The sequence below is a fragment of the Lactuca serriola genome, chromosome 8 (genome assembly GCF_051521515.1).
Source record: "Lactuca serriola cultivar US96UC23 chromosome 8, Lser_US96UC23_V15, whole genome shotgun sequence".
Taxonomy (NCBI): domain Eukaryota; kingdom Viridiplantae; phylum Streptophyta; class Magnoliopsida; order Asterales; family Asteraceae; genus Lactuca; species Lactuca serriola.
In genome coordinates this window covers 64965106-64978420 of record NC_136415.1, presented here as the reverse complement: position 1 = coordinate 64978420, position 13315 = coordinate 64965106, and the positions used below count along the sequence as shown (strand labels likewise).

Below are 13315 nucleotides of genomic sequence, written 5' to 3'. Positions count from 1 at the left end.
TCTTTTTACCTTCTAGAGCTTCCCAAGGAGATGAAGGTCTCAGATCCAAAGCTTGAATCCACACCAAGGCTCTTTGAGGAATCTCTTCTTCTTCTCGACACCAAGAACCCTCACACACACACAAGGCTAGGGTCTTGGAAAATGTCACAAAGATATGGAGGCTGAAAATGTTGGGAGAAATGAGTTATAAGGACACTTATATACCACCCAAACCCTAAATATTAGGATTTTCATCCAGACATGAGTACGCCCAACGTACACAAGTGTACGCCCTACGTACTAGGGCGCACCCTAGTACGCTTAGTGTACCCTTATGTACACTTAGCATACTCCTCTTGACCAGAATTATTAAAATTGCCATTAGGGCATCCCATGGCTACAACCTTCTATTCCCAAGGACTAGAAATGACAAAAATAATAATCAAGGAAGAATTTGAAAATACCTGAAAACCCGGGATGTTTCATGGGTGGTGGTGGAGGTGGCGATGGTTGGTGGTGGTTGGTTGCGGAGGTGGTGTTGGTGGTTGTAGCGGAGGTGGCGGTGGTGGATTTATATATATATATATATATATATATATATATATATATATATATATATATATATATATATATATATATATATATATATATATATATATATATATAAAGATTCAATTGAGAAAAAAGGTTAAGAATGATAGAATGAATCTTAACGACTCATTTCGAATTTGCCGCTTAAGCGTTCTAGCGTACCAGGCGAACATAACAAGTCATATTCATATATGAATATGTATATTCATATATGAATAAATATAACAAAAATAGTTATTCATATATGAATATGACGGCAGTAGGTGATGGCTGGTTGCGGAGGTGGTATTGGTGGTGGATTGTTGAGGTCGTGGTTGTGGCGGAGGTGGTGGTGGTGGCCCGCGGCGGTGGTTGGTGGCGATAAAGAGTTGGTGGATATATATATATATATATATATATATATATATATATATATATATATATATATATATATATATATATATATATATACTTGACAAAAGTTTGAAAACTTGAATTAAGAAATATTATTAAGAAATTTAATTTAGAGTCCTGTAATTTTAAAATATTAAATTTATGTATATAAATTAATTTACATTTTTTAAACTAGACACTGATATTATTTAATTTACATCAAATGTATAAATATACAATATAAATATAATGTCTAAACATAAATATTTTATTTAAAAGTGGTAATTTTATATTACATAATAACTAATTAGAAAATCTAATGATTATTTTCAGTAAAAAAAAAATATTTGCTAAAAGAACTATTTATTGTTGCGCGCGCGCATATATATATATATATATATATATATATATATATATATATATATATATATATATATATATATATATATATATATATATATATATATATATTTGAAAGTCTAAATGTTTTGGTTCTATGTATTTCCAATCGAAACCGATCCCACATTTTGTTACCTTTTGAATAGACAATTTTCAACAATGACACCTTACCACCCACTAAAGTTAAAAATAATAATCTTAAATGGATATGTGGTCTTATTGGCTTAAAATTTATGACTTAAATAAGTTGATTTTTAAAACTATGAACTTCATTGTTTATTTGGGTACTGAAGAAATTAAAAAATCGTATTAGCAATATAAGAATAATATTATAAACAATTAAACATGTTTTAAATCCTCTTTTGCTAATCTCGACAAAAATTAAGGTTATAAAAATACATTTCTAATGCTATTTTGTTATTGTTATATAACTTGAATGAGCTTTTTTTTTAATGTGATCTTTTTATCGTATTGGCGTGGGTGTAAAGATACCTTCCACTGATATTATAATTCCGTAAAGTACTAATATAAAATAATTCCTTAAAGTATTCTCTTAATACTTTTCTTAAAATCAAGATTAATAAAGTATGGATAGACAGAGTGTTATATGAGTGTCCTAGTATAAACTTTAAAAAGTGGCATTTGGATCAAAGGATTCCATTAATTTTGGAATAAAATTCATTTCAATCCCTTATTTGGTTAATGTTGTTAGTTAAAGAGATGAGAGGAATTTCAATTCTTGAACGATTTAAGAGAATGTTTTGTTGAAGACCTTAGAAAATTATTTCCAACTTACCAATCCCACAAGTTATGCTTCATCTTGACTCCCACCAACTTAAATTCTTGATCAATACTCTTAATACTGATTACATTAAGACACATTCTACAACGAGCTTTTAAGAGATTGTAGTTTTCAATTCTTATTTTTTCAAGAAAAACTGAAATTAAAGAAAAGTTTATTCAATTGTACAAAGTTTTAATTTTTATTTTAAACAAAAAAATATACAAAAACTACTTCAATTAACTTTCGAGAGATTTTAGTGTTTGGATTTTACGTAATTTCACTTTTAAATGATTCCAGTTAGTTTATAAAACATTTCCTCACAAATAAAAATTACAATTTCCAACTTAACGTTAGTTTTATCAAAACAGCTAAATCACTAACAAACAAACAAAAAAATTAATAGAAATAAATAAATAAATAATCCTGGTTGTTACAAGATTCCTCAACTTTCAAGAAAAGTTCACCAACAATCTTAGCATCCTATGATTCAACTTACGAAACTAGTCTCAATAAAGAACAAACATGTTTTCTCTTATGTCATTTTCAATGTTTTTGTCTAAATACCCAATACCAAATAAATAAATAAATAAAGAACCATTCATACAAGACAAATGACATATTATCAACCATGAGTCACTTCACTTATTAGTTATTACAACTACTTCCTTACATCTAACAAGAAGAATATCATATCTATTCAATATCCATCCATCAAATCCAAACCCACAAAACAAAGACCCAAATCATTTCAAAATATATACTAAAAAAAAAAAAAACTCAATTTTTTTCATTTTCCCAAATATAAATCCTAACAATTGTCTCTCATAATAAGGTGGTCCCAAAAGGATTGTTGGTATGAGGATGGGCCCCGTTATTGACCGGGAATTGACCAAACCCAGAATCGAAAAAAGGGTTGGGTGGGGCCGGGCCCATCATGAGGTTTGGTTGGTACGGACCGAATGGGTTCGGGTTAGGGTTAGGGTTAGGCGGGTGGTAGGGTGTGAGTTGACCGGGTGGGGCACCAAATGGGTCGGGTGTGTCAAACGGGTTTGGAGCGGGTGAGCCGTAAACGGGTTGTTGTGAGGCTCTATATGCTCCTTCATCGTATAAGCTGTTGAGTGTAAGTGAGTCCAATCCACCAGCCTGATCAATCAAAATAATGACAAGGAAACAATTAAGGAAGGATTTGAGGGAATGGGAATCAGAGATTCCATTCCGTTGTATTTAAGAAAGAGTTGAAGAGTTACCAATTGTCTGTCTTGAATTGAAGAGATATTGGTGGAAGGAGTGGTGACTAAAGCAAGTTCCCAACCAGTTGGATCAAAATCTTTTGATTGAAAACCAGATGTTGTATCTACATGGAGAAAAACAAAATGCAAATTATTAATAAAAGGAAATAGTAATTTCTTTTTTTTTAATAAAGAAATTTGGTAAAATTTACCAGATGGAATAATGGCAAGAGCCAATGCATTGGTTTCCTCAATAGCCGATCCATTAGGCAACGGATCATCAAAATTCAATCCCTAAACAAATATCATTATTATTATTCCTTTATTAAAAAGTAAAAACCATTTAATATTTCAGAATTAATAAAAAAAAAAATTTACCAATAAATCATCCGGGTCCCGGCTGTTAAAAGTAGGTTGGGGAGGTGGAGGTGGAGGTGGCTCATGAACATGATTTGAAGCTAAAAAGTCATTTATTGGGACTGCTTTAATTTCATCAATTGTTGAATATGTTTCTTCTTCTTCATGTTTATCTTCTTCTTCTGCTTCTGGTTTATATGTCAACATAAGTCTTTCTGGGTATTCCTGAATATATCATATAAATAACAAAATATTTTTAATTATCAAAATAAAAGAAAAAAGTTTTTATTAAAAAGTTATTAAAATTTTGATACTCACTAATGTCTGAGTTGGCCCAGAGACCAACCTTGGTGCCTCTCTTATGTACTCTTCCATTGTTGCAAGAAAGGATTGTGGAGGCTGGAAAACAAGATAAAAGACTAATTATGTTCAAATTACCAAAATACCCTTCTTGAAACTTTTTGTCGCCATAATCAACCAGGGGGGATAAAGTTCTGTTAAAAAAAATCACCAAAATACCACTCTCTCAACTTTTGTCGCCACAAGAAACATCAGGCATTAGAGTTTTGGTCAAATTACCAAAATACCCTTCTTGAAACTTTTGTCACCATAATCAACCAGGGGGGATAGAGTTATGTTAAAAATAAAAGAATACCAAAATACCCCTCTCGCAATTTTTGTCACCACGAGAAACATCAGGCATTAGAGTTTTGGTCAAATTACCAAAATACCCTTGTTAAAATTACCAAAATACCCCTCTTGAAACTTTTGTCACCATAATAAAACAGGGGGAATAAAGTTGTGTTAAAAGAACACCAAAATACCCCTCTCTAAACTTTTGTGGCCATGAGAAACAGGGGGCATTAGAGTTTTGGTCAAATTACCAAAATACCCTTTTTTAACAAAAAGAAGCAAGGGGCATTAGAGTAAAAACTATACCTCTCTGAGAACAGGAAACTGGAAATTTCTAGCAAGCTCCAATCTTTTGCAGACATCATAAAAATCAGAAAGGCTTCCAGCCTGAATAAATTTAATCAAAAATTAAAATTATGCATCAAAAATTAAAAACTTTTGCAATTAAAAATTTTCATTTTTTATTTAAAGTTACCTGTTGACCTGCTCTTTTATATATATCAAGGGCTTTGATGGCTTCATGTCTTGGCATCTCAAAAAACTAGATAAATAAAGTGAAAAAAAAATAAATGAATAAACATCATGCTGATATTTAATTACTTCATAAAAACAGTGACATTTAATTATTTAATTAATTACCTTATCAATAAGATTGATAATTCCATCATTAACAGCACAATAGATTTTAAAACTTTCTTTTAGTACCAAAGCCAGAGCATATTGTATCAAATAATTTCCAACAGCTGCTCCTTCAGGCTGTAAAACACACAAAATAGCAACATACTTTTTATAAATTCAAATTACAACTTATTATTTATACAAATATATAAAATTTTATATAAAAAAAAACATACCCTGCATCCCATAAGTCGATAGAGTAATTGCTGTAAAGCAGGAAGTTGTTCCAATAATTCTTCACTTTCTAAATCCCTTGTTCTGCTATAACCCTGCACTTATTATTATTATTATTATTATTAATATTATTAAATAGGATAATAATAAAATGTAAAAAAAATATATATATACCTTATTTTCTTGACCTTGAGCAAGTCTTGGGATTTTTTCAGCTTCAATATCATATTTCAAAACTCTAAAACATTCAAGTCTTTCTTCTAAGAAAAGTCCATATGTACGTACCCAAGCAGAACAATCCCAAGCTGTAAAATTTTATAAAAATAAAAATCAAGAACTACTTAAAACATTTTAAAGATTCGAATTATAAGTTGAAAACAGATCAAAAAAGATACCAATAGGGCTTGAATCATCTTTGAAATTAGCAAGTTGAAGAACACGCCCTCTTTGTTGAAAATTTACAAGTTCTTCCCTGAAAGTTGGATCACCTTCCCTTAGTGTCCTATGGATGACTATCAGTGTTTTTAAAGCCACCTGATAAGAAACAAAAAGTTTTAGATGCAGAGAATTGCGAAGTACTTTCATTGATTTGTTTATGATGACATGATTAACCTGATTCATTAAGTAGAAGAAGAGAATTGAATGGATGTTGTAACGAAAATCAGTTATTACATATGGTTCGATGTAATAGTTGAAGCATAGTAAGAGTAAACCCTATTAATGGAATCTATAGCCATGATTCAAGTTATGTAAATGAAAACGAAATCAATACAGGGAGATTTTCAGAAAACCCTAACTTCGCAATCAACGACAACAAAGAGGAAATTTTGAAAACATTACCGTCCAATTACGAGTTTTAGCCAATCTCCTTGCTAGGGCATGTAAACAGTATTGTACATCCGCTCGAGGACGAACAGCAGAAGTATACGCCAAAATTTCTGGAAAAATAAAACCGACATGTTCAACATTATGCCATGGAAATGATACGAATCGTTGATTGGGGAAACAGAAGATGAAATCACTCACTTCTGATGTGTCTCTCTTTGGGTGGGCACTCAACATGATTGGTAGCTTTAACGATCGCAACATCCACATCCTAAATAACACACAAAATCCAAACCCTATTTATAGATAGAATCATAGAACGATAGATACACGAAATTTGCTTGAACGATTGCGAAGAAATATAGGGGGGAAAAACCTTGAAATCGCTATTGACGTGGGCTAATCCGACTTTGGTTTGATCTTTGAGAGCACCATAGGCTTTCCGCCATGTTTGCATAGTACCCATCTTATCTCGATTGATCGAACGGTGTTACAGATAGATCGCCAAGTATTTCGATCGATTTTCGGACAAAGAATTACAGACTTTGAACAGACCTTTCTTCTCTCTTGTGACAAGGAATCCAAAGAAGACAACTGCACATCGAACAGCAAAATTAGGCTGTTACTATTCTCTCTCTCTCTCTCTCTCTCTCTCTCCCTTTTTCTGTATATTCGAATACTTTATTTGTGATTGTGGCGAATGTGGTCAACTTGGTTGGCTATGGCGGCCACCGTCATCATGATCGGGTCTTTTTTTTTATTCTTTTTTAGATAATATATTTGTATATCATTTTGACATTTTTATATAATATTGGGATTTTTGTGTTTATTTATTTATTTTTAAGAATGTGTTTATTTATTTTACTGATATCATAGCATGTGTTTTGTTTATTAAGATGATTCTTCTTACATGTGCGTATCGTGGTAAGAAATTAACTTTATTTGATCTTTGATACTTTGGGTTAGATTTTGAAAATCTTTTTGAAGATTGGATGATGAATTCTAAGATAATGTTTGATGTTGTGTAATATAAATATGGATTAAATGATTATTTTGTTGAAATTAAAATGAGTATTTTTGTTTAGTGGTAATAATAGGACTGGATAGGCAAAGAATATAATTGCTAACATGTTGGACTATTTATGTAATTGGTTAAGTTTATAAGGTATAATTATTATTACCTTAAGGTTTGCCTAAATGACTAATTAAGTCTCATATTTACGTCTTACATTAACTATATGTATATCTTATATTAACTAATAGGATTAATTGTAATGACAAAGACAGTAGGGGCCTAATGTGGATTTCCAAATAGATGCACTTCATAAATATGCAATCAATTTTGACATAACGTTGTTCTTGATTTTTCTCACCATAATAACACTCTAACAATCTTAATTGATCATCTAATCCTCTTCATCATAAGAGTACATCGTCTTGGTAAATCATTGATCATAAGGTAGTGAAGACGGAGGGATTAACATCATTCTCCACCGGGTAAATTCTTATCTTGATCATCATTCTATCACTATGAAATTGTCTTGAATTGGTTGAGAAATCGATCAATGTGGCCATTAATTCTCTACATGGACATTAATTCTCTACATTACAAACTTTAAAAACAAATAGAAGAGCAAGAGTGCACCATAGATGCAATTCTCATTGAGAGTGAGAGTTTGATTGTAACACGTGTTTTCTTGAATGGACCAGTTGATGATATAAAGGAGTCAAAAGCATGGTTTTTAAGGAAAACCATATGTCACGACGTGACATGAAGGGTGTCACGACGTAGCATGACAATTGAAGATCGCCTGCTTCTGATGGGTGTCACAACGTGACATGAAGAATGTCATGACGTTGTGAACGTTACAACCAAGTCCATGATTTTTTTAGGGTTTCTTCCATATTTAAAGTCGTTAACTCATTATCTAGGGCGTCCTTTTTTGCATCCAACTTCCTTTAACATAACCCTAGCCCCCATTTCATGTTTGTGAGCTTGTTTGATTGATTGAAGGCCTTGTTCTTAGCTTTTGGTGAAACTTGAAGAAGGAAGTTCATTGTGGTACATGGAAGCAAGGAGCTAACTTGGATCCTTTGTTCAATTCAGATTTTAGAGTTATTAGAGGTATAAAGTTCGCATCTTGACCTTTATTCTTCTTGTTTCAAGTTTGAGCTTATTTAGATGATTTTGGTTTCTTCCATGTAGGAATGAGATTTAGAACCGGAACCGGAACCGGTTCCGGGTTTAAAAATTGGCTTTATCCGGGTTCCGGGTAATCCGGGTTTGGGTCCATCGGGTCCGGGTAAACCGGGTCTAAAAACCGGAACCGGTTTTTGGAACCGGAACCACTTTTAGGCCCGGAACCGTTTTTTTGTGAAACGTTTAAAAGATGCATATCTTATTCGTTTCAACTTCGATTGACATACGGTTTTTTCCAACATGTATTTTAGAGTTTTTACATGATTTTAAACTATAAATTTGTCATTTTCAGTTTTATATTCATTGTCTGACAGTCCCCCAAAGTCGATATATCAAAGCTGGAAGTTTTAATATTTCAGTTTTTTTGTATTCTGTGAAAGTTTTAAAACATGCATATCTAATTTTTTTGAAGTCGGATTGACATATGGTTTTTTCCAACTTGTTGTTTACAGTTTGTACATGATTTTAGACTATAATTTGGTCGTTTTTTGTTTAACATTCAATGATTTACAGTCCTCCGAAGTCGGTGAAAATTGAAAATTTTCAACTTTTCAGCTATTTGTTTTTGTACTTTGTATTATGTGAAAATGTTAACACATGCATATCACATTCGTTTAAAGTCGGATTGACATGCGGTTATTTCCAGGGTTTATTTTAGAGTTTGTACATGATTTTAGACTATAATTTTGTTAATTTTGGTTACATATTCAATGAGTTACAATCCCCCAAAGTCGGGATATCAATATGAAAATTTTCAAAGTTCAACCCACTAAGTAGTAAGTAATTACCAAAAAGTTCCGGTTTTTCCGGGTTTTCCGGTTCTAAACACACTTTATCCGGTTCCAACCTACCTACTTTGATGTTTCCGGGTTTTCCGGTTCTAAACCCACTTTACCCGGAACCATACCCGGAACCGGTTCCTATATATCGGTCCGGTTTCCGGTTTTATAAAATCCCGTTAACCGGTTCCGGGTTTTCCGGGTCTGGGTCCATCCGGTCCGGGTTTAGACCCACTTTCATCCCTACTTCCATGAATGCTCTTGGAGTTTGAGGAACTCCATACCTTGTTGTGACACTCAATTGGTCCTTAGGTTTCTAAGAATGAGAAAAGAGTCATGTTTGAAGCTATTTTGGGTCCATAAGCAAGTTAGGGTCATGTTAAGGACTTAATGGACTTAAGGTTGTCGATCTAGCTTTAGGATGGATTCCTAATGGATAAAGTTGGAAAATTTATCCATTAAGTCAGTAAAAAGAACCAAATATGAGGTTATGGGCCTTGATCTAAAGGAATTGAGCACTTAATGAATATTTTAGCATTCTGCCAGAAGCTACGACGTGGCAATGCTCAGAATTGTGACTGTTTTGTCCTTGCTTTCTCATAACTGATGGGTTATGAGCACTACATCAATCCTATGGTGTACATGCAAACCCTAAAGTTTTGGATCTATTTTGTCTAATGAACATGAAATAATCATCCAAAGCTCATAAACCCTAATTCTAACATACAATAATCGAAATTGCCAAAAGAATAGAGTTAAGATCTTACATTGATTCTTATGTAGCAATAACAATCACAAATCTCCTTGATCTTGACACGTCGAGTCCCTCCCCTTACTCGACGAGTCACACCTAGCATGAATCGCGGGGCCACCCCGACTCAACTCGGCGAGTTCCGCCTTGAACTTCAGTCCCCTAACTCTCCCTAACTCACCGAGTTATTTCCCCAACTCGGCAAGTCTACTCACTGAGTGATTTACGAGAAACCCTCACCCTACTCGCCGAGTCTGATCTTTGGACTCGGCGAGTTCATGCCATGCACAGACTCCATAGACCTCCTAAGGTTAGATCTGTTCCTTTAATCCATAGATCTGACCTTCCCAAGCATGATAATTACATAAAGTTCAGACCTTGACACTCATATAACATCTAAATGGTCTAACTTGGTGATTTAGCCCCAAAAATGACATCCTAAGCTCATGGCTCCCAAAATAACTCATAAAGCTCCAATGGTTAAGGTCTCTAGACCTCTTTGGGTCCAGATCCAAAGCATATACTCGAGAAGGGACCAATTGCTCCACTTATCCATCCTCTAAAGGGGTTAGAAAACCCTAACTCTAAGAATCAACACCAAAACTGAAGAAGGTCCAAATAAATACCTCAATATGAACTCTATGAACTCTGAAGTCACCAAAATCGCACCTCCTTCAGCCTCCTCTTGCCTTGGTCACCTCTTTCTTGCAAATACAGCAACAAAAAGATCAAGAATGGCCTCTCCTTCCTCACAAACTCTCTAGATCTCTTAGGGTTTCTCTCTGGGGTTTGGTAGCCGCAAACGACGGCCCTATGGGCCTTTAAATAAGTCCCAAACCCAGGAAATTAGGATTTCATTAAACAACATGGACTCGCCGAGTCCGACTGTGAACCCGGATACTAATCTACGACCATACTCGGCGAGTCTAAACACCAACTCGCCGAGTCCCCTCTCAATCTCCAAAAATAAAAGGAATAATTAATAAACCTGGGAATCCGGGTGTTACAATGAGCTTCGTCGTTCGGAAGACCATCTCAGTCCTCCCCATAACCCTGTGGTCGGCCTCTCCCCTGCAAACTGGTGTATGATACTTCTTCCCATAGAGAAGCTCATACAGTGGTGCACCAATACTAGATTGATAGTTGTTCTAAGAAAACTCCTCTATGGGAAGGTAGGAATCCCAACTCCCACCAAAATCGATAAAACAAGCCCTCAACATATCCTCGAGTATCTGAATGGTCTGCTCACTCTGATCGTTAGTATGAGGGTGATAAGTTAGTGTTGAAATGCAGCCTTGTACGCAACTCCTCATGAAATCTCTACTAGATTCGAGAAGTAAACCATACATCACGATCAAATACAATGGAAACTTGTACACCATGGCGAGTGACAATCTAGCTACATACACATCGGCCGAAGAACTCTCCCAAATAGCGAGAAAATTGACACTCTTGGTTAGTTGATCAACAATGACCCAAATCACATCAAATCTCTTGGTCTTCCTCGAAAACTTGGTGATGAAAACCATATTGATCTGCTCCTATTTCCACATGGGCACCTCAAAAGGTAGAAGCTTGCCATGTAACCTCTGGTGCTCTGTCTTAACCATCCTGCATGTTAAGCATCTCTCTACACACTATGCCATCTCTCGCTTCATGCATGGCTACCGATAACTAAGTCTCAAGTCTCGATAAATGACCATAAAATTACCAATTTTAAAAATTTGCATTATCAAACTATTTTTTTTGGAAATTGTTTTTTTCCTTAAAAAATAGTTCATGATTTTGAACAAATTTTTTCCCTTTCAAAAGGTTCAAGAATACATATCTAATTTGAAAATTTTGAAATTTTTCAGGATTTTTTTAACTTGTTTTATTATGATTTTTAAACTTGTTAATAAGTTCCAAATTTGTTATTTTTGTTAGATATACATTGAAATGATTTAGGTTGTGTTAGGTACGCCACGACTAGCTGATAAGCTAGTTTATTTTTGAGTTTTTTATTTTAATTTTAATTTTTTTTTATGTTTGGCAAGCCAAAAATAATGTATAAACTAGCTTTTTTTTTAAAAAAAACTACTTAGACTAATTTTTTAGGAGCTTTTAGAATATTCCAAATATACTTCCAATTATATATATATATATAATATATTCTTCTAAATATCATTTTATATCATTTTATATCTTCGACGTAGCAATATAGCATATCAAGTAATATTTATCAAACATCATTTTTATCGCCTAACTTATAAGCTAACAACTAACTTTTTAGCTGATATGACAAATATATCTTTAATTGAGACGAGAGAAAAGATAAAAAAAAAAAATCAAGCTTTTTTATTAAAAAAACTAAAATCCGGAAAGAAGGTGAGAGAGGGAGGGGGTGGTTATTTGCATAAAAGTCATCAAATGTGGTTATTCATTTCTAACATTTTCAAAAGTAACGTCATTTCGGTGAATATCTCGAATGTTTGATAAATTTGTATTAGTAGTAGTTTATTTCATATGATTGTGGCATTGATCATGACATGACATGTGATGCATGTTTTGTCATTCATTGGTCTTATTCGTCTACAATTCTCAATTATGTTTGGTCTTATTTAACTTTAGATAGTCGCTTTGGTTGGGACGTTATATGTGGATATGGTAAAGGTTGCAACGTGATAGCCATATGGTATAAATGTGTGTGTCGACATGTTTTACCTAAGAGTTGGGTGGGTATGGAATTCTTTTGCAAATTTAGAACCATTATTCCAATCTTGTGCCTTACTTGGCAATGGATTAAGGTCTCTACGGGTGAATCCATCGTGTACTTGTCAGGGCTTAGGATTGTGTATTTTTGTTGAAAGTCTTTGATTTCTACACCATTAAGTTCGACTTGTTGGTATCGATCTTAACCTGTTGTATCACTACTTGTGTATGAACCATTACTTATTTTTGGTATTATTTTGTGTTAAGCATTAATAGTTTACTTGAAATTTGGGATTTTTGCATAATATGCATGATATATTTTATATTTAAATTTTTTGACGATAAAAAGCACAACTAATATAAGTTAAAACATCTAAGAATTTTCGTAGGATGTGCATTTCAGTTAGGTCATCATGAAGAATGATTTGTTCGGTTATGAGAGTCCTTAGACAATGAAAGAGACAATAGAAAACAACATAAAAACATAACCATTTAAAAACCAATGTTCACTAGGTCTAGGCAACTAGTACATAAAAACGAAATATAGAGAGATAGAATACATACACTTGTGTTCTTTGGTTTCTTTAATTTCGTCGGTTGATTAGACTTTGAGGATCCAACGTAGAATCTTTGTTGTGATCACACCCAAGAAACAAACTACAAACTGGAATCACCCAACTGAAAACACACCACGAATCAAAACAATCTGAATCTAGAATCAACTATTCAAGATGCAGAGACTCCTTCGCGACACGATAATCAACTTCTAGGGTTTTTACGAGATTTGAGAGCTCCTCTAAATTTCATAGGGACTTGACTAATTTTTCAACTCTTAATTCCAGCTTTAGGACTCTCTATTTATAAAGGGAAGGA

At 33.6% G+C, this 13315-nt stretch overlaps 1 protein-coding gene across 2 annotated transcripts; it reads right to left on the bottom strand.

The window, feature by feature from the left end:
• Window positions 1–2704: 2704 nt before the first annotated feature.
• LOC145065953 (putative clathrin assembly protein At2g01600) lies at window positions 2705–13120 on the bottom strand. 2 transcript variants are annotated; one of them, XM_079013072.1, is made up of 15 exons: window positions 13007–13120; window positions 6398–6615; window positions 6223–6292; window positions 6037–6134; window positions 5592–5730; window positions 5371–5501; window positions 5199–5291; window positions 4984–5100; window positions 4820–4885; window positions 4651–4731; window positions 4030–4110; window positions 3733–3936; window positions 3567–3648; window positions 3373–3479; window positions 2705–3268 (listed from the first exon to the last, which is right to left on the bottom strand). In XM_079013072.1, the coding sequence occupies exons 2-15, from the start codon at window positions 6485–6487 to the stop codon at window positions 2948–2950; spliced, it is 1680 nt and encodes a 559-aa protein (XP_078869198.1). In that variant the 5' UTR covers window positions 6488–6615; window positions 13007–13120; the 3' UTR covers window positions 2705–2947. The 2 variants fall into 2 exon arrangements, with proteins under 2 accessions (XP_078869198.1, XP_078869197.1); XM_079013071.1 differs by lacking the exon at window positions 13007–13120 and having other exon boundaries at window positions 6398–6696.
• Between the last annotated feature and the right edge of the window lie 195 nt (window positions 13121–13315).

What these genes read in the sequence shown, in the direction of transcription:
- LOC145065953 (XM_079013072.1), bottom strand. Translation starts at nt 6,487, where the DNA reads ATGGGTACTATGCAAACATGGCGGAAAGCCTATGGTGCTCTCAAAGAT. An exon ending in CTAAAACTCGTAATTGGACG is followed by an intron (nt 5,731 to 6,036) that starts GTAATGTTTTCA and finishes GTTTCTTATCAG; the next exon opens with GTGGCTTTAAAAACACTGAT. An exon ending in ATCGACTTATGGGATGCAGG is followed by an intron (nt 5,101 to 5,198) that starts GTATGTTTTTTT and finishes TGTGTTTTACAG; the next exon opens with CCTGAAGGAGCAGCTGTTGG.